The 21,987-nt window shown below is 42.2% G+C and overlaps 1 protein-coding gene across 1 annotated transcript in view; it reads left to right on the top strand.

Moving 5' to 3' along the window:
• col25a1 (collagen type XXV alpha 1 chain) overlaps window positions 1-21,987 on the top strand; it is a 156,208-nt gene that overhangs the window by 115,988 nt on the left and 18,233 nt on the right. Inside the window, exons 9-16 of the mRNA XM_085267138.1 lie at window positions 896-931; window positions 7,057-7,083; window positions 8,337-8,381; window positions 10,344-10,388; window positions 11,237-11,263; window positions 13,484-13,528; window positions 19,034-19,066; window positions 20,843-20,878. Of these exons, the coding sequence (XP_085123264.1) occupies window positions 896-931; window positions 7,057-7,083; window positions 8,337-8,381; window positions 10,344-10,388; window positions 11,237-11,263; window positions 13,484-13,528; window positions 19,034-19,066; window positions 20,843-20,878 (294 nt within the window). The remainder of the gene's footprint in view (window positions 1-895; window positions 932-7,056; window positions 7,084-8,336; window positions 8,382-10,343; window positions 10,389-11,236; window positions 11,264-13,483; window positions 13,529-19,033; window positions 19,067-20,842; window positions 20,879-21,987) is intronic.

The raw sequence follows: 21,987 nt of genomic DNA, 5'->3' as shown, positions 1-21,987 counted from the left end.
TGCTGGGAGGGTTTATTCCAACGAAAACCTTTCTAATAAATACTAGACAAGCTACATTACAATTCATCGCCCTCACGTCTATATAACTAAACATGAATAGGCTCCCAGGAGAAGGTTTTACTGTATAGATTTACATTCACGTGGTTGTTTTTCATTACCACGTAACATTTTCCATGTTCTTAAGCCTGTCATTGGCATCACGCTAATTTATGTGAACTTTGCCTGTGAGAGAAAGAAGAAACAGAAAAGGCCTGTCAATTATGTTGAGCTATAAAACCTTCTGAGGGATCCAGATCTTTATTGTCTTGGCAGAGATCACAGTAGGAGTGCGAAAATATTAAGTGTTGTTTATCTGGTTCTTTCCAAGTTTTTAAGATGATTTGCAATTCTTCCAGTGGCAGTAGTTGTTGCGTTTTCCCAAGAAATTGGTTTTCTTTTGCGAGGCCGCTTTATTGCTCTTGTGATTTAGGTCTCCTTTCATGAATAGCTCAGGAGGAGCGTCGCAAAAATTGTCCCGCAAAGACGTACCAATCAAATATGTACAAACATCGCTTTGGCATGTTCCTACAGTTCTCTGCTACACCACGAACTGTTGGAACATCGGTGCGATAGACATGAACCAAAAGTCGAAACAAGAACAAGGTTTCTGGAAACATACAGTGCAGGGTGCAGGTGGCACAGCTGGATAAGTGCCTCTCAGCCTACTTGGTGTATGGGCACAATGGCAAGCTCCTCTTTCAGCCTGGCTGCTATGCACCATATATTGGCTATTTGATACTATAATAGAAGGAATTTGAACATAATATGGAGAAAAGCAGCATTTTAAACGCAAGACTTGTTTTACGTAAGATTATAACACGCTCTGCTTCCATTAACGATTTTATGTTTCTTACAGGGTGATCCAGGACAGCCTGGGGAAACGGGACCCCTGGTGAGTCCAAACTTTGTTTCGAACATCCCCTTCTGTGGCTGCCCTGACACGCTAATTAACAACGTAGCCTTGCAGAATTGTTTAACAAAATGTAGGCGATACGAGTCCAGGGTTTTTCTGGGTAGTTTGACATTTTGAGAAATGGACATATTAAGACTTAGATGAAAAGAATGATCGCTTGCGTGACTTTTCATAAATATGAAATTATTGCTAGCAGTCACTTAGCTTAGCGTGAAGATTGCAAATGGAGCAGGACTGCCAGATCTGGCCTCTCCAAATGTGAGGAAATTGGCCTGAAAAATGCTTTAATGCTCACTAATTGACATGTTATAGACATTCTGAGTTAAATGCATGCAGAAGTCGGAGTGTACAGGGGAGTCCTGTGTGTATATTTCCTTCCTGGAATTATCTAAATGGATGGAGACTCTTTTCTCTGGTTTTCCAGTTAAGCCAGACCCCAAGTTGAATTAGTGTCTTATTTATGATATTATGTGCAGAACTGTCAATGCCAAGGTAATTTTCCAAAGGTTCTCAAGCTTTGGACTGCATTTTATGTATTTATTTAATTATAAACTTAAGTTTTCATTTTATGTTTTTTTATCCGTTGTACTCAAAAGGCTGGAAAAGCCTTTTTTTGTGTCAATTTCTACTGAAAACATCAAAACTATGAAAAAAAAAAAGAAGAAATTATGTAGCAAGTTTGGTTTAATCAGAGCCAAATATGTTTCATATGTAGGACTTCTCAAAGCGGGCTCTGTTGTTCTAATGGCACCATTTGACTGGCAGTGTATATATTTTTCGTGAGATATTTGTGAGACGGTTCATCGATATGACAGCGAATGACATGTTTTATGCTAACTTGTTAAGAAAAAGTTTGTTTTCCCTCACAAACCCTTTGTACCGCATGGACGAGTCGCTGCTCCAGTTGATGGCAACTGGATACCACTTGCGGTGTTCAGCAAATAAAGCACTTGATTAAAGTTTCCTCATAAAAGCTACAACGAATAGGTCAAACCAAATTCCAGGGAGAGCAAGGATGGAAAACGTGATACAAAAAACACTCGATGTCACATCAGTGGATGCGGGGAGTGAAGGGAAGTGAAGCTGACAGAAGAGGTATTATCAAGTGCTTTCATCTCTGACTCCAGCTCCCCTTGACCTTTTCCCCTGTGGAAAAATTTGGTGGGCTGGGGAGAAATGGACAGAGGAAATAATTGAGGCTAGAGCGAAAAAGACGCATTGGGTAAAGGATCCAAAGGTGCTAATCAATCTTAGACGACTTAATGGGCGATCCTCTAAAGTAAAGTTCCCTCCCTCTTTCTGCTTTTTAAGTTACTGTTGCTTTTGTTGGCTTCGTGTTTTATCCCACTTTGGGCGGGTAGCTGTGTAAGCAGCAATGTTCGGTTTGAAAATCCACTCTGTGATGAATGTACACTTTGCGATGGATGTTCCCAGGTGCGCTCACATAAGCCTAGTGTTTGCACAACCTCCGATGACCAATGAACAGAGACTCTCAACCCGTCTGAACGTGAATTAAGGACTGCTTACTGTAACTGCTGAAATGAAGCATCCTCTTTCACAAGTATATACACAGCGTGACACTAATGTACTTTTAACAAGGAGTAAAGTCATCGCCCTATAAAGCAGCGTGAGATGAGCATGTCCCAGCAGTTGTAAAAACATGTGACAGCACAGTTACTGCGTTTGCGGCCTGTGATTTCATGCAACGACAGAATGTTTGCTGCTCCCTGGTAAAAAAGAGCAAAGATAAGATACTGGATTAAAGAGAAGAGTTTCTGTAGCTGATAAACCTCTGGAGAAGAAATAAAAAGACATTTTCCCATCTAAGAGAAGAAAAAAAAAATCCCGCCAGTCCCCGCCCTTGGTTGGCCTGTGCAAATCAATATGAATTAGATGCATAAGCAACAAGTCTCCACTTTGTGCAGCCAGCTGAAAGAATAATCTGTGATTGGCACATCTTGATCTCCACAAGTGAGCCGGAGGCAGGGATTCTGAGGTCACCGCTCGACCGACTTTTGCTTCTTTTGCAGCGCTCTCGGCGCTAGCGCCCACTTGACACAGCTCGGAGTTTTTTTTTTAATGTAGATGCTATTGTTAAAGGGGCAAAAGTAGATTCCAGAGTTTTCCAGCAGCCTTCCAGGACATGTGGTGCTGGTTAGAAGGATTAAGCTCTTGTGGAGAAACAAGGAGGAGGTGGTGGGGGGGGAGGTGGAAAGAAGAAGAACAAGAAGAAGAAGAAAAGGAAATATTTTCAGGACTAAGTTCAAAATCATCAGCGCCACGAGGTCTCTCTGTGGTAAATTAAGGGGGTCTTCAGCTCTCCAAAGGTGGCTTGCAGCCCCACACTCAGCATTCATCTGGAGCTCAGCTTGTTCAGAACAAAAAGTCCAAATATGTTCCATCCAAAGCTGAGAGAAGCCTCTTCCATCTGCTTTTTGGTGTAATTTCCAATTATGCAGCAGACTTTCACTGATCCCCTTTTGCATCCTATTCTTTCCAAAGCTACCCACAATGCACCAGTAGCTCACCTTGGACAATCAATGAAAAAAAACTCCACAGGCATGAATGTAGGGACACATTCGCTCCTCAAAAGCCTGTTCAATGAAGACATACCTCTGATATTTTATTGACCTTGACTGAGTTTTCCTTTGCTGTAAAGCCAAACATGAGGAGCAAAGATGTGAGCGAATAGCTTATGACATGGTCGGGGAAATCAAACAATGTTGTGGGAAATGTGGACAAAACCATTTTAGTGGAACAAATCTGTTTGTTCTTAAAGGCAAATTCCTATTTTTACAGCCTTGGGTCTTATTATGTTGTTAAAACAAAGCACACCTACACTCAGGGGTTTTGTCTGGCATGCGGTTTCGTCCCACGGTGCAAAGTCATGTACGTGAGGTTAATTACAGATTCTAAATTGGCCATAGGTGAGGATGTGAATGGCTGTTTGTCTCTCCCTGTTAGCCCTGTGATGTACTGGCAACTTCTCCATGTGTACCCTGCCTCTCGCCCAGTGGCAGCTGGGGATAGGCCCCACCCTGTATGGTTAAGTAGTTAAGGAAATGGATGGATGGATTGATAAATGAGCCCGCAGACAGGACCATAGCCAGAATGTTTAAAATGCTGAGGTCACTGGATCACATTTACCTGCGGGGACTACAGCTGGAATGTAGCTAGTAACAAAATCCATTACAAAGCCTCTCTTTTCTTCTCTTTGACCCGACTACCACGTAAAGCATATAACTTTAAATCAAAGTGCAGATGTTTCATGAAAATAACGGACATTTTAATCAAATCCTGTGAATCTTCTGTAAGCTACACGTGTGGCTTACAAAACTCATCCATACTGCAAGGCGTGTAATTGTTGTGGAGATATTACAGATCAGAGCCAGCATGAAAATGTGACATCTGTAATATATGTATATAATCTAAAATCACCTGAATGTCAGTGAGCATCTGCCCACTCCAAGTATACTGTGGGGTCAGACGTGGCCCTGAAGTTACGAGCTACTTTTGACATGAGTGCACCAAATGTGGCCCAAATGTCACAGCACATCTGACATCTGGCCCCTCTATTGTGTCCGCCTGTGGCTGAGCTGAAGCAGCCATTCTCACCATGAATCAACATTATCAGTACAGGCCAAAAGAGACCTATACACAACTGTTAATACGGGCCATGTTTGGGCAATACATCCAGTGTTATCTGAGCCTAGATCCTCTAAATAGACAAAGAAGTGGCCTTCACATCCCCACTGATAGCTAAGGCCACATCCATACTGTAGTTTAGAAAGCAGTCTGCTATCAGATGTCTTTTAAAACAGCCTAATCTCAGCGCAGCCATGACAGGTGAAGGTTTGAATGGTTTAACTTAAGCCATTCTGCATTATTGCTTTACCAGGCTACAGTGCTTTCTACAGTGCTTTTGTTTATAGTGGCAGGAGCAATAAAGAGTGATTGAAAACTCTTAGAAAATGTTATGTGAACAGTTTGAATAAAGCACGCCTCCGCAATAAGCACATATAGCTACAACTTAAGGCAAAAAAGAGAAAAAAATACATTTGTTTAAAAGTTTAAATAGTTTATAATAGTTGAAAACTCACAGTATAACTGACACAAAAGCCTTGAACGGAACAAGCTTGAATGTGGAGCCTTTCTGTTCTATGATCAGACGAATATTTTTTATGTGAATGCCACACATTCTGGAAGTCCTTCAACTTTCAAAGGTTCAAGTGCTGCTGATTGAGTGTGGGAATTGACCTGGGAATGGCTTCATTGTTCGCAACGTCCGAATCATGAATGAAAGTACCAAACATTCAGCGCATTGTATTTGTGCTCGGATGCTCGACTTCAATAGGCAGCCTGTTGATATTGCACATTTGTGGAATTTCTTTCCTTTATGAATGCTAAATGAGGCAGCTAAGCCGCTACATGCTGAACATCTGCTATCGTGATGAACACTTTCAGATGGAATAATAATCCTTTTTCACAAAGATCTTTGGATTGTTCTTCCCTTTTCATTTTTCACCAAAGTCAGGATCCAGGGTTGAGAACCAAAGAGCCAAGACTTCCTTAAGCGCTCTTGACTTTCTTTAAAAAAACAAACAAAAAAACTCCTTTTCAGCAGTAGCTTCTGAGTGTTCTCAGATGTAGCCAAGCTAATTAGCACTCAGGCGAGCGGCACATGCTCTCACATACCTAGTGGGTCATAAAGATGTTTACTAAACCCTACTGAGGACAGCTAACAAAGGCTTTTAAAGGCAAATGGGAGGAAAACCTTTTTCTTGGTTGGCTAGGATAATGAAAGTTGTTCATTGAGGTTTTTGCTGTAAGTGCACAAGGAATGCACCATAAATGAGCTGCAACTGTGTGGGCCATTTCTGAAAATGTGAGAACTTGTTGCTACAGGGATTTTAACGGGCCAATTTTGGGGAAAAATGGAAATTGGGAGAGGGAAGTTTTGAGGTACAGTTACTTGGTGATAGCCCGTTTTAACAACAAATACTAAAACCGATCCAACAATCAGCTTATTCGCAGAATTTAATCGCCGTGAAGTCACAAGTAGGCCGACATCAAACCGGGCTTCTTCTTCAGGCAAATTTGCACTGACAGTCTTAACTTTTCAACCCGAACGTGTCCTCGTTGGCTTCTTTTTAACACTCTCACACAAACGTTTTACACACATCAGGGGACCGTATCTTGAGCTTTGCCAGTTATACATCGACGTGAGCAAAGCGAGGAAAAGTTGCTGCTGTAGAGAGCCTGCGGGGCACAAGGTCCGCCTGGCCTTGACTCAGCTGCGAGCGACGAGCCAAATGGCCGAAAGTGTGAAAGAAGCCGGCCAACGTGAGGTGTCATAACAGCCAGGCGTAAAGGTGTTGATGAACTGCCGCGCTGGTGCGATAGCTCAAAAGTCTTTGAGAAACAAGGAAGGAGCTAACTTTCACCCAGGCTTCCCAGTTTCTTCACGATGCGGTCGTGTTGTTTTAGGCAGCTTCCAGCGGAGGAGGCCGACAGCCCAACGCGGCCTCCAGTTTCACTGCAGTAAACAGCAGGTTGTAAATAGAAACTGTCCTCCCAGACACATCGATCCATGATTTAAATCTGCCTTAGAGATGAGGCGCCTTTTCCCCCCCCCGTTGGCTAACTTGTTAGCTTTGCAAAGCTTTCCAGATATTGGCCCATTTAGGTAATGAACCTCTCTATGTGTTGGACCGTAGACTCGGAATGTAGCGCGGCCAAACGAGACAAGTTTTTACAGTCACTAAAACGAGTAAAGACAGATCAACATAAAAGATAAAACCATAAAAGCTTTTGTTATTCATGAGCTTATTAAAGATTCCTGTTTATGGGTCACTTCAGCGAAAAGAAGGCAGGGAGTGAGCGGATTTTCATTCTTTGCTGGAGAATAAAACAAGGGATTGATTGTGATTCGGGTTCTTCCTGAAGGGTGTGTGCACGCTGCATGAAATCCTACCACAAGCTCTGCCAGTCTCTCTGCTCTGACCATGTTGGCTCTGGTAATTGTATTATTTCATCTCACATGAACTATTTTTGCTGCGTTTCTCCTGCACTCAATCTCTCTCCGTCTCTCTTTTCATTTATAGGGACCTGAGGGGCCGCAAGGGCCGAAGGTAAGTTACAGAAAATCATTTCTTTCTTCTTGCTGGCATTTCTTGCTTTTCTTAAAGAAAACTAAATGAGATTCGCTGACTTGGTTGTGACATAAAAGTACAAAGGAAACTTTTTTTTTTTGTCCCTCTGTTGAATTCTGATCTAAACCAAACTGTTTTTCATTTCACAGCAGCTCTCGTTGCACAAACGGTTGTAAACGTGTTGTTTGATGAGTATGTTTACCTGCATATTAGCGACAGACACTGCGCAGTCATGGTGAATAAACAGGAGAAGTGGGGAAAAAAGGGTGACAGAGAAGGAGAGAGATGGAGAACAGAGAGCCTGGAGCTAAGTGCTGTGATACAGGCTGCGGGTCCCTGGTGGCGCTGATGTGAGGAACAGATGTAAGCTATATCCAGCCATCAGGTAGCTGCCAGTGTTTGTTCAGTGTAACCCAATCAGACACTTCCTGTCTGCACTGTCATCTGTCGGCAAGGCCTCCCGTCGGCGTGGGAGAGGGAGTGTGTGTGTGTGGAGGGGTCAATGATGACACACCACAGTGTTAATGACTCATAAGCCAGGCCCGGAGGCTACTCAATTAGATCTGCTGCTAGTGGAGCGCTGTGTTTAGTAGAGGGGCCGCGTCGAGGGTTATTCAAGTTTCATCAGCTCGGTGACTGATTCGGTGCCACCGCATGACGAAAAAGTCCAGCGTGAACGGTTTTCAACCCTCGACACGATGCTTTCCTGCGACTGTATCTCACATCTCTCAAGCATCTCTGATACATCTTTAAATGCGACCGGGAACTCTATAAATAGCTTTTATTATGAAAGCGGTGCAAAAAGCCAACATAAGCAAACCGCGAAGAACAGAGAGCGGGCGTTCATTAAAACACGCTTGGCCCTCAGAGTCTAAACCAACTTTTACTAAGCTGACGCAGTAGATGCGGTAAAATCTCGAGTACATCTGCTGTGCGAAACATTTCTTTATTTCACAGGGCAGTACATTTTCAGTTTGAAGTGCAGCAGGAGTGTCCTCAGTCTTGCCTTCTGGCTGTATTGTCCATAACAGAGCAGATGATGAAATATGACATGCAGTATTTATGCTGGTCTGGCGCAGTAACATCAGAGCACGCCCTGATCAGCGGCAGACAGAACGGATACGCCGCCGGTGTTTATTTACAACCGTTGAGCCGGCCGTGACGGTACGAGCAGCGAGATGGTCGAATGTAATGATGCAAAAAACCCAACAAACTTTGCTTTTATTTCCCAGGGTTCACTCGGGCCTCCTGGCATCCCCGGTGTTGATGGACTGAAGGTGAGCAAACTCATTTACACTGAATTCTTGTAAAGCTCTACACTTCTGGGCTTTTAACTAGTTCTTGCTGACTTGCTGTTGTTTTTATTAGTGAATGTACTTTTCCAAGAGGAAAAAAACACCACTACTAGGCAGCATTATTGTCCCTCAAGACTTTTTATGTGTCCCTAAAATAAAAATATGCACACAAAGTTCAGAGAACCAACATCCATCTGCGTACCTGATAGTATTTTATCATGAAAAGGCTCACTTGAGCATTAATCTTTCGTTAATCTTTCTCCCCATGTGTTTTAGTTTTTTATATAAGAAAAAAAAAGTTCTGACAGTTTCAAACCACTATTTCGGTTTGGGAGAAAACCCGTGGGCTTCTTCTTCAAGCCTTAACCACAAAGTACCGTTCTGGCTGCCTCTGAATCTGTTCACACACTCGGCTCATGTCTGCTATTCATTCTCGGAGCGGATAAAGAAGACGCAGTGCAGGTGTTTCACAATGGGTGGAGGGAAGGAGAAAAAAGAGATGGAAAAGCATATTTATTCCAGAACAAACGATGGTATAAGTGAAGAGAATGAATGGAGAGGCAGTTTGAGGGTTGCATCGCTCTAATCTGAAACATGCACTTATAAAGAAAGGAGAGGCACGTATGGCTGTAATAGGAACCAGAGTGAAGAAGTTTCATTTTAAAGTAAAATCCATGCTAACTCTGGCTACAGTGGAGGCTGAAAGCTTAATTCTGTTTCCAAAATGAAAGGAGTGAGGTTTTGTAGCAGCCATGAAATAGATCTCCAATGCTGTGCAGTGCAGTTATAAAGCAGAACCTGTTATGGTATGTAAGTCTCACTCTTGCAGAAAGTTTGACTCAAAAGCAGTTAAAGGTGCTCAGGCGGCAGTGGCGGGTCCACTCGCACAGACACGGTATTGATTTGACATGGATATCCCAGCAGAATCACTAATGCCACCTTATCAAGCCAACCTTTGGAGTTCCTAACAGACTCTATCATCATTATGTCAATAGGGTGTCATTATTATGTCAATGACTTCCATATGCGGCTGACGATTGATCTGAGGCTTCGGCGTTTATGACGAACATCACCACGAGTGTGTAGCTGCAGGGACACGCCCAGCGCGGATCAGACACGCCGAGTTTCCCATGAGCATGAAGCATTTTGGGGAACAGTGAAAATAGCATTAAGATATTGAAAAATGACATCCAGTAACACAGTTTTCCTTCGAATATGGCCAGTACCGAGCTGCCTGGTGACATGTATTTTAATCCAAGTAATGCACTGCATTATTTTTCCACTCTGGCTACATTAATCAGCTTCATCTGGTTAAAGCTGTCTGTCTGGGCTGAGGAATAGCTACTGCTCCTCTGAAAGGGTAATGACGTGGTATGTTTGCAAAGGTCAGGAGGTTAATTGTTTCTGGCAGCAGATGGACAGAGGTTGGTTTTTCAGCTAGGGAGCCGCGGAGACAAGGGATCGAGGCTAACGGCAAACTGGCATCCGTCAGACGGGCTTGGCTTTTCTTCTTCTGCACATACACAGAACCAAACCAGATAATTAAGCTTTTAATCAGCTTGTTTATCCTCTCGTCTTTCACATTCACTTTGTGGTTTCAATATTTGATACATGTGAACGTTTGGGGAATGTTATAGAATTCATAGTGCTGTAGCTGTACATTTACGCTCCTTACAGCAGTTCTGTCAGTGTAGCTGTATCTCACCTGTCTCGTGCTGCATTACCAACTATCCTGCAAAAGCCCTTTGCACCATACACTCACTCTTGTGTCTGAGTCAATTGTTATCTCAATTTTAAGAAGAAAAATATGCATTTTCTTTTGTTTTGTTCGCTTTTTGTGGGGTGGGGAGTGTAGGGGTCATATCTCCTGACCTTGAATCTTTAGTCGAACTGCTTACGCAGCACACTGAGTCAGTCACTGTGTGTATCTTGTGCTGTCCGTAGGGGGATGTTGGCATCCCAGGACTGGACGGTGTTCCAGGAGCCAAGGTCGGGGTGCACACATATTCTGTGTGCTCATATTCTTGTGAAGTCATAGCAGTCGCTTTTTTCCCCCTTTTTTTGGGTTAACCCTCTGAGGTCAAAGTCATGTTATCCCACCCTGCACTTTGTGAGAGCAGCAGCAACCATTGCCAGCAAACTTTGCAATATCAAACTAAAACAAAATCCTGAATCCCAAATATCTGTTGAGATGATCTAAAATATAAGACTCAATGTGAACACTTTTGCTGTTATATGGATTATTTTACATAGCTTAACAATATCATTATCACATCAGAAACCTTCCATGTAACTGCACTGTTAGTATATAGTTCACACTTTTAATACAAACTGAAACAGAGACTCCGTGAGGCTGCGTCTTGCTGCAGGGTCATCTTAATTCAGTCATGTGATTTGGAGATGTCCCTTGACTCCAGAGGGTTAAAGTCATTTGCAATACTTTCCTTATCCTCTCACAGAAGCATCTCCCCCTTTCAGTCATTTTTCATCTTACCTTTTGACCATCAGCCGTTTTGTCCCTTTGTGATTTCTTTTTCATGGTTTTGAAAAACATGCATATACATGTATTCGTCTTTGATGTAACAGAAAATATATATCCTCCATGAAGACTTTAATGCATGGTATAAAAATATGTTGCAATGATAATGCAAGGACGATTTTAAATTTAAAAAACAAAAAAGTTCATGTCAGGGTCTGTCTGGGGAAAAAAAGCAGTCATAACATTTATAATCAAATATGAATTTAACCCCAGATACGATCTGACCCTGAGTGTGTGCAATAACCCCCCCAAACCCTCATTTTTTCTATCTCTGCTGCTCTGCTTTCCTTCCTAACAGGGTGAAATGGGAGAACGAGGTGAAAAGGTAAGGCGCTAATTTGGATCTTCGGACATTATTGCTAGCGTCAGTCTGTTATCTCATCACCACGACTGCAGCTTTGCCTTTACATCTCCCAGCTCCAGCTAGTTTTTTGTTTTTTTTTTGAAGTTGCCTCCCTTCTGTAACTTAGCCACCAGTGAGTCAGTGATTTAGTGAGTCACAAAAACTGCACCCAGCTTCACCGACTCCAGGCCGTGAAGTAAACCTAAGAACAGATCCATAAAATAGCCCCACAGAGGAACGGCAGCTTTATTCCCTCTGTTCTGTAATTGTAATGGTGCCCTTATTTGCTGTTGTTGGACGGCAGCGGGGTGGGAGGTGTGAAACACTGACCGGGATGACAGTGCAGCGGGCTGGAGAGTTAAGTGATGACTTATCGTGTGTGCTTCATCGACCACAAAACTGGCCCTCGGGCAGTCGTTGTCAGCTGGATCAGTTCTGAGCTGAATCAGAGACAGTGTCTCTGTCACTAACACACCTGGCTTGCTGTAAAGATGTGACAGCATCTCCTAGCAATCCCAGTTCACAGCATCGTGTGTATCCTTTACCGCGATGCACAAAAAAAGGTCAAAGTGAAAATATTTTTTTAGCACAATGGATTGAAAAAGAACACGAGCGTCCAGTGTGTCAGTTCGTGTTAGTATGAACCTGGTTCTGTGCTTTGTCGACTCCTGGCAGCTTGGCTTTGCCACAATTTCCACGTCTTAAACATCGTGACCAGTTTTCCAGAAGAGGGATGCATCTTTTTCAGATCATTTCATCAGGTTGCAGGAGGGTAAAGAGGAAACCACGTCCAGTTAATTAAGAAAATTCTGACAAAATAAACAATTTGTTCTGCAGATTTAATTTTTTTTATCATTTCCAGTCATATAATCATCCTGAGACTTGTCAGAGCACTAATTGGGGTCCTGACCTTCGGGTTTGGAAGAGATGCCATGTGGCAGGCCAGCGCTGCTAGCAAAAACTGCACTTTTTGGCTTTGTCGATTCAACTTATGATAAATTCCTAAATGGAAAAATAAACAGCAGTTTGAAGCATTGAAGCTGTTAAAGTTCTTTTTTTTTTTTTTAATAGCGTAACACAATGAGACACCCTTTGATTTCATATCCTTGGAACTGCAAGGCGTTGTTTGATTCGCGGTCTAATCTTAATATAAAATCATGGGGATTTATTAAAAGTGAAATCACCTTTTCCCTGCCAGGCAGCTTGGCTCAAAGTACTCTGAGGTTTTATTTTCAGAGGAGTCAGACATGTTAACATTAAACACTTGTTTTTTTTCCTCATTAATTAGTCAGCAAGCTAATTAAAAAAGAAAAAAGGCTTCTAACAGATAAAAAGGGAAAGTAGAAAGCTTGTTGCAGTTTTTTTTAAATATATGTATATATTTTGACATCACAACAGGGATAACTTACAAAGACACTCATGATTGCAAATCATTGTGTTTCCCCATTTAATTTCATTTGATGAAACATGTCATGTTTCACTACATTTACACAGTCGGGATTTATAGCCGTGCTGTGATACGAAATCCACTGATAAAACAAGAGTGTAGCAACATTTTACAGAGTCTGTGAGTCTGCGTGCTTTGAGTTAAGTTCTAACCAGCGTGCTGACATGCTGATGCTGAGCAGATAGATTTACCAGCTTGGTATCGTATGCTAACTGTTGCTATTTAACAGGAAAAACAAAGTACAACTGAGAGCCTGGGAATGCGCGTAGAGTGTGCATTTGAGACATGACAGCCTCTTGGGGGTGTAGAAAAAAAGCTGGCTCACCAGACTTACTCATTTGAAGGTTATTCCAACAACGAGACATTCTCCTTATAAAGAAAACTACCAGTCAAATGGCTTCCACCGAGTCATATCGTGGATGGGACGAGCTATGATCCCGGCCGTACAGCAAATATTGCAAAAGTTGGGAGTTAAGAAGTGAAGTTTATCACAGCTCTCAATGCAGTGAGCTTAGGAGCTTCGTAACAGGGCATCACCTAAATATTACATTTATATTTGAACTTCATTTGACGGCTAAGTGATCAAAGTGAAGATAAAGCAGCAGCTTTGCTCCAGTGCAATCACAGAAGAAGAAGAAGCTTGTCCTACTGTGTGCTAAGCTTGTTAAAGCAATCATGTTTCATGTCATGTACTGTCAGCACTGACTCATTCCTGCGTCCAAGAGACTGAACAGGTTTCTGTGATGTCATTGCAGGGTGATTTGGGTGAGGACGGACCGAAAGGTGAACCGGGAGAGAAGGTATGTGAAATCCTCTGAGTTTTTGTTCTCTTTTGTTTATGTCTTGGACGCTGCACAGGGAACCAACAGAGAGGCTGTCGGTGGCCAGAAAACAGTAAAAAAAAGTTAACGTCAGCCTTCTGAGGAGAACTGTAATGTTCAGTAGAAACAGCTGGGGTCAAGGGTCATCAGTTGTACTGTAGTCAAGGCTGCACATAAGCAGTCATCCTGGCACTTGATGTGTCCTTTGTATTTAATGTGGACTTAATTGCTATGCTACGCTGATGCTACATTTTCTGGTTGGATGGTTTCTGCATTAATTTGGTACCATTTATCTTCAAGACAGCTCTGCTGGGCAGATTGTTCAGAACTAAACTAATAGATTCATGTTTCTGTCCAAAAAGCTTTTGTTTTCGGGAAGAGTTTCTTTGCTTTGTATTAGCACACTGACATCATATCCAGAAACACATTATGCTTGCCATGCTGCCTTCGCTCTTATTATTTTCTTTAAGGAGCATTTATGAAAATAGGTCACAGCCTCATTTGTATTGGATGACCTCTGGGCAAAATTTGGACCTCTTTACTCTTCATAAGTTGTAAAACATTTCAGAAACAAATCAATTATGGATAGAAATGAGCTATTTTTTTGGGGGGGGGGAAATGTTGATTTAGCTTCTCACACTAGTGGGGAACAATAAAGATTCTCCTTGGAGTTGCCAAAGAAACTGAAACGCAGTATCTGAGGGCAAAATGCTGTGATGTATTATACACCAGAGGTGCTTATACAGAGTTAGGTATAAAAACAAAATGTAACCGATAAACCGGCAGCAGACCAGAAGCCATGTACTGAAAATGTCACTGCCAATTTATTGCTGTTCGGTGCAGAAAAACTTTGATAACTTCTCATTTTATGGGCACTGTGGTTTTTAAAACTCGGCAGCCAAGAAAGGACACCATTGGAGGGAAACAGATGCAGGATGTCATCTGTGGAAAATGAGTGAACAAAAAGGAAAAGAGGAGGGCGATAAAACTTTGCAGCTCAAGCACCGCTTTGATCTAGTTTACCTTGGTGCAATAAAAGGAGAGAAGATGATGGATTTTTGCTTCAGGAGTGAAGAAGAGTAAGATGAATCGGATAACCACGGGAATTCAGACTTCTGTAGACGATCACCTGCCATTCATTCGGGTGCACACTGATGCGTTTCACAGCGAAAGGCAGACTACAAATAATTATGATTTCTGCCATGTTTACGATGGATGTGGATTACCTCATCTCAGACTGTCAGCATCAGGACGTAAAAATGAGTGTTTTGTTTAACGTAGCGCACAACATATGGCGAGAGGAATTTGAACCAATAGACATCCAGATGAGTTTACCAGATGTCAGGCACACCGAGGGCTGATTGATTTTCAGTGCAAGTGAAGGGAACGTGTTGCCAAGCGGAGCCCCCTGTCATCAGAGTTTTGCATCTGATCACTTTCTCTTTTATGATCGTGTTGTTGCTTCACGGGAGGAAGATGAAACCAGAGAACAGAGGGACATGGGAGGGAAGGAGGGCATCTTTAGTCGTCCATGCTGAAGATGCCAAAGTTAACAATACACAGCACGCACTGCGGGGAAAGTGTGGTAATGTGAGGTGAAAGGTGAAGCAGCGAAAGCTTCGCTATGGTGAGCAGAGAGACCTCGGGGAGTGCAGAGAGAGGGGGGGAGAAAACTGGTGGTGTAAGCAGTCTGGCTGTGCTTTGCATGATACAAAGGGAGATTGTTTTGACTGTGGGGGACCTGTGAAGTGTGAAAGAGACTAAATGACAGGGCAGATATACTCTGACTGACATGCTCACTCGCTCTTAAGAGCAGGTTAAAAAGCTGACATGCTGAGGACTCCAACAGCTCCAAGTAGTCTTGAGTTTAGTTTCTTGTTTGTATAAGCTCATGTGCGGATAATGTAATTGAATTCCATAGAAATATACCTTGTTTTCCAGGTGTTTATTGAAAACATTGCTGTAAATAAATAATTTGCTACAACTAGCTGCTGACAACCCCCATGGAAAGGAGTATATTCACTAAAATGTTGGAGAGTAGTTGCTATAGGTTGCTGGGTGTAGAGCATCATCCAAAGCAATCGCTAGAAGGTCTTCAATACAGAACCACATATCTCTATGCAATCAATTTCATTTAGCGACTGGCAGCGACCAAGATCAACCACATGGGAGCTGACTGGGGAATGCATATTTTTCTCACCTAGAGTTGTCACGGAGTGGCAACCCCAGGTAATCCCTGACCGGTTGGCAAGTGGAGGTTTCTACGTGTGGCAGGATAAAAATCGGTTGCTGGAGGTGATCCACCAAAAATCTCCTTGCGGCTGCCTTGGTTGTTAGCAGATTGCTTCGGACACCCATTTCATAGTAGATACCAGTTTGCCTCCAATCAAACTGTAATCAAACTAGTAAAAATTGTAGTCAAACTTGTAATCAAGTTACCATAGCAGCTAAAGTTTGCCCGAGTTATGAGCAATCACGACCATCATACGTGCAAACAAGGCAGTCGCAAGAAGGTTTTCATTACAGGACCGTTTACCTCTATGCAACCAATTTTTTCTAGTACTAAAAGCAACCTAGTGCAACCACATGGCAACTGGTTGGGGAATACACATTTTTCCCTAGCAACCGGAGGTTGTAAGGGGGTCACTAGCTTCTCTTTTGGCCTGCATGTGTGGGAGTTTAATTTAAATACCGGACAGTCATCAACTACTCAGCAGTTCTTCAGGGAATGCACACTTTTCTCTAGTGACCAGGAGTTACCAATCTCTGTGACTAGCCTCATATATACGAATTATAAAAAGTATATAATACTGCAAAATGCAATATGGGGGGAAACATGATCATACTAAAACATGCGTGATCATAAGTCATGAGCTAAATGTAGCAGGGGAAAAGTAGTAGGTAATAGGTATGTTAATTGTACATAAGAAAAGCATCTGTGTAATTATACTCACTTATGTTCACTCACTGTTTAGTATACATTTATATAACACATTACCTGCTCTGTTGTGTCCGTAAGCCATCATTAAGCGTAGAGAGAAATGTTTCTAACAGCCCCTGCATGTCCATTTTTGGCCTCATTTAAAACAAATCATTACCACAGTTAAAAGCTTTAGTTCTAAACCATTTCCTTCTGATGCATTCAGCCTAAGTATTTAAGTAGGTGTGAAATTAACAGTGACTCTTCTTGCTGAAAAAGTTGGAACTCACAAATTGAAAAATTCTTTAAAGTTGTTTTCTTTTTTTAATACACAAAATCAAACTTTGGATTTTGTTTTGGGAAGTTCCAGGCTATGAGTGCTTGGCTCTGGCCAGTCTGGCACAGCGGTTGGTATAATTTTTGAATCCTAAGATCCGGTCCAAGCTGTTGTGAACTGGCAGCATTTCAAATACTGGCAAGGCCTCTCTGCCCTGGGAGCCAATCACAATTTGCATTGCCTCACATATATCTTAACTCAGGGACAGGGGGTAATATTTAGCCGGGGCCCGCTGAATTTGGTCATCACTGCTAATGGCTGTAATGTGGAGTAAGACTCATATTTTGATGACTGCGGTGGTATTAATTTGTCACAATTCAGCCATGCCTTCATTGCTCAGCGATTAATTCTGCGCTCATCTCAATCCCCAAGCAAACAGCTGGAAAATGGCATGATTTACTAGGCATACATTTTGCGCCCTTCATGCTATTATCTCTAAATGCCAACGGGCAGCGACAGGTCTGGGTGCCTGTAATGAAGTGGAGCTGCGGTGACGGCTCTCAATCTTAGTCTGTTCTGCGGCTAAATCGAACGCTGTAGCCTCACCGTGGTAATTGGCCCAGTTGGGACGTGTCAGCACTCTGCGCCACACCTCAGCACACCTCCCAGCTCCGCCGCTTTTTCCATCTCATACTCCTACATTTGGAAGAGATTAAACTCTCTCTTGGTCAGGGCTCTCGTTCGGCTTCTAGAGCTCGGTGTCACTTGTGTTAGATCGGTCACACCAGCGAGCTTCTTGCTTCAGCAGCCGAGGAATGAAGGCTCGATCGCTTTTGCAGCATCCTCCTTGTTTTCAGGGCTCTGCTTCACACGGCCAAACTTTACAATCTATTATGTAACGTTTTATTTCTCCGCAGTACGAGCGCATTACGATCCTGCTGTGATTAATTATGTGGAAACGGTTAATTATGCTTGCATATAGCCCACTGATCATGAGCGTCACAAGGTAATTTTGTTGTTGTTGTTTTTATTGCTAAAATTGTAACAGTTAAGTACAAACGTGGCACCTTTACCCCTGCCGAAAGCAGCAGGTGTGAAGACACAAGAAAGTCAGGAAAATGGGCCCCTGTCTCCTTCTTTAGTATATATATATATTTATATATGTTTTAAGATGAAATAAATCCATGTTGTCTCCTAAGTATTTGGCCAGAAATATTTCTATTTAATTGTGTAAAATGATTTAAAAGCTTTTTTTCTGTATTTTTTGTAGTGAACTGTAAAACTTCATCCATTTAGATCTTGTACCCCAATAAAATATAAAAGAACTTGTGAAAATGTCCATTTATATATATTAAAAAGTGGAATGATGAATTTTTAAGATTGGGATAGAAGCACCCCTGAGTATGCAGCGAAACCCAGCTGTAAACAGTAACGCAGTTTATTGTGTGCAAAAAAAAAGAGCCACAATTAAACATTGCCTTGTGTGCTATGCATCATAATGACTCCCATAAAAAGCTGAGGGCGAGAGGCATTCCTTCAGCAACTTCTGAGCGCGAGGCGTATGTGTAGTGAAACCACAGAGTCCACACCAGAGCTAAAGACCCAGCCTCCTCCTCCCCACTCCTTTTTCCCACCAACCACCCGTAATTAGGCTTATTGGCCCCTTGTTTTATGTCTGTTTTTACTGTACACTGCAGTAGTGATGCAGTGCATAGAAAAAAAGGGTCTGGGTTCTTGGTGTCTGGACAGCTTTGCTGGAAAAATGTGATATAAGTAGCTCTGTCTCCTTCTAGTTCCGTGCCATATCTAAGGAGAAGCAATGAACAAAGCTTTCAGTGGTTCCTGTTAGTGTGCCTCCTTAAACACCTTCACCTCCTATACTGCTGTGGATTTCTTCTTATTGTATATAGTGTTAGATTTCACCCTGCATGTCATCACCCCTGCCCAGCTGCAGGGTAAAACTGAAACGATTCCCAGCACCGTAGTCATAAAAATGCTGTCTCCAGCTTTTGTGAAAAGGTACATTCTCTGTTTAGAATAGCAAACAAGCTGCTCTTCAAATTGTGTTTTCACCCAGTTTTATCCAGTCAAATGCAGCAGTTGTGAAATTATGCTCCGCATTGTTCGGTAAATGGGTTTCTTTTCTATAAGTCAGCATTTTGTAAATGTAATTGCACAATAATGTTGACTCCTCACAGACAAGCCCATCGACTATTTTAACAGTCTCTGTCACTTTTTGTTTTGCCTTTTGTGTCTTTCTGACTTTTCTTCTGTGACTCTTTCTTAGGGAGATGCAGGCTCCTCTGCAGCAGGCATCAAGGTGAGAGCTAAGCTAAAGCCACTGTCATTTTGTCCTTGATTTAAGATTTTTAAATGGAAAAATGTAATTCATTAAGGTCCAAGTTGTGACTGTGTGTGCATCTACAGGTATTTTTTAAATAGGGTTGACTGTAGACAGCAGAAAAAGGACAGATGTTCCTTGGTTTGTTAACTATCCTTTGGAGCATTAACATCTGGCATTTTAGCCTTTACCAGCTTGGCTTTTTGGCTTCTGAACTCAATATATTAGCATAACTGGCTGGAGTGCTAGTTTATTAGCTAGTGTTAACTAAACTACGCTAAAAAAAGCAGTAAAGCATCAAGTGAGTTTAACTTGTTAGATACTGATCTGGTCCGTTAAGTAACAGAGGGGGTTGTTAATCAGTTTCAGCTGCTTTGGTGTTAATGACATTAACAACAGGTGCACTACAGGGGAACAACGAGACAACCCCCGAAACAGGAAACAGGTTTTACAGATAGAGGCCACTGACAGTTTTCTGACTGTTTTAGTTTTGCATTTTGTGTCTGTATCGCTGCTGGTAGCGTGAGGCGATACCTGGACCCTACAGACGTTACACAGATAGTCCAGTTCCTCCAGGATGGCACATTGTGATGTGCCACTGGCAGAAAGTTTGCTGTGTCTCCCAGCACCATATCAAGAGCATGGAGGAGATTCCAGGAGACAGGCAGTTAGTCTAGGAGAGCAGGATGGGGCTGTAAATGGTTCTTAACCCATTATCAGGATCAGTATCTCCTCCTTTGTACAAGGAGGAACAGGATTAGCACTATATAAGGACTGCCAGACCTACAAAATGACCTCCAGCAGACCACTGGTGTAAATGTCTCTGACCAAACAATCAGAAACAGCCTTCATGAGGCTGGCCTGAAGGCCCGACGTCCTCTTGTAGTGCCTGAAACGTTGTTCAGCATGACAGGTTTAGTGGTGGATCAGTGATGGTCTGAGGAAGCATATCAATGGAGAGGCATACAGAGCTCTGCAGGCTAGCCAACAACACTCTGGCCTTCATTAGGTATCCTAGGTATCATTAGGTATCAGGAAGAAATCCCTTGGTTCGATTTTCTGAACCAGTGCTGGTGCAGGTGGTCCCGGGTTCCTCCCAGTGCACAACAATGCCAGCCTCAAGTGGTGAGATTTCACAGGCAGTTCCTGGAAGATGAAGGACTTCACTGGCTCCCACACTCACCTCAGCTAAATCAAACAGAACATCTCTGGGACATTATGTTTGTTTCAATGAGAAAATTAGATTTTCTCAGATTGAAGAACTGACAGGAATGCAAAAGGCGAGAGAGAGACGGGGAAACTGCGGGTTGGCTGCTCTGAGCCAAAGGGCATGTGGGCACCCGCTCAACACAGTGAGCTAAACCAACGCCCTTCTCACTGAGATTCTGTTAAATTTTTTAAGTATAGTTTACTTACCAGACGAATGCTAGCCTGTGCTACATTCATTCATTTTAATTGGATTCAATAAGGAAAAAATGGACTTCCATTAGTAAAGCAATAACACAATAATGAGCTACAGTGTTACTCTATGAACAGGAATAGGTAAGTGTAGTCAACATGAAAGAAAATAAGATTCAGATAGCTATACGTACTTGGATCAGGGGTCTTTTTTGTTACCAATTGAAACTAACTACTAAGATTAAGAACTTATAAAGGACTTTCTGTTAATACATGCAGAACAGAAGTACAGATAGTTGGTGGTATTTTGAAATCGGTCACACCGGTTAAATAGAAAACTCTTTACATGTATTACAGGGTGAACCTGGAGAGCCTGGAAGAAGTGGACTAAAGGTAACGACTACACTTTGCTACACCTCATGGCTTTTTGATACACAGCATAAAGGAAGTAGTACATAATTGCATGCAACAGTCATAGTAGTATGGTTTTAAATATACCGACATATTTTACTCAAAATATAACTCGACCAGTGAATAGTTTTAGGAAACCTGAGTGTATATGAAAGTCTTATTTATTTTTCATCATTGTGCCTGTACACATCGAAACTTTTGCAAATTAGAAAAGCTCAAATATGGACATGCTCATTCAAAACTCAGCCGAACGTTACTGTTTAAATGGCATTAAGAATGCAAGTTGACCTTCAGTACATCACAGCCCTTCACTTCACTTTAATTCAGCTTGATTGTTGTTTAGAGCCAGTGTAGGGTCTCCAGTTTCATACTAACACCTCTGGATATACTAATCTTCTGGATTTTTCTCTTTTTTTGGCTCCTTGTTCTTGTTTCCATGTTTCTGCGTGCATTTCCCTTAGCTCCAACCACAAGGTCACCCTATTCTGCTGCTTCAGTTTTATTGTTCAAGCGATATTCGCCGCTACGACCTCTGTTCCCGGCCGTTGTTTGTTGTAGTGTTTGACATACTTTCCGAGGCAACAATGGCAGCCAGGAGAATGTTGCTGAAGAAACAGCTTTTGTTGAGAAACTAATAAACAGTCACGCCGAAGAAGAAAACTGAGCCATTGTCCGGCCTTTGACCAGACTTCTGCTGACATTGCACCAATGCCTCATGTAAATTACACTCTCAGTCTCTTTTATCTGTTTGGACAAACTAGTTCCAGGCGACAGAAAGGTTGTTTTTTTTAGCAAGTGCCTCTTATTTCCTGCTTTGCCGCCAAGTAAAATTGTGGCCTAACTAACTTTTAATGCTTAATCATATTGTTCGTTTTACATCCTGCTTGTGCTGACACACTTAAAAATTGGGGTTTTTTCACATAATAATGTCACAAGATTGAGTTGTTGTTTCCCATTTAACATCACCATTGGGTGGCACTCATTTATTCAGCTGTCAACAAGAAGGACTTAATTTTTTATAATGCTTTCATTAGCAGCAATCGCAGTTTACAGCCTCCTCTCTGATCCCCCGAGTGCCATTACGATTCATT

Source organism: Mchenga conophoros, linkage group LG3 (genome assembly GCF_057382185.1).
Source record: "Mchenga conophoros isolate Kocher_MC1m ecotype Shallow Benthic linkage group LG3, M_conophoros_male_GT1.1, whole genome shotgun sequence".
Classification (NCBI taxonomy): Eukaryota; Metazoa; Chordata; class Actinopteri; order Cichliformes; family Cichlidae; genus Mchenga; species Mchenga conophoros.
Note: the sequence above shows the minus strand (reverse complement) of the source record. Positions and strands in the feature narration are given on the sequence as shown.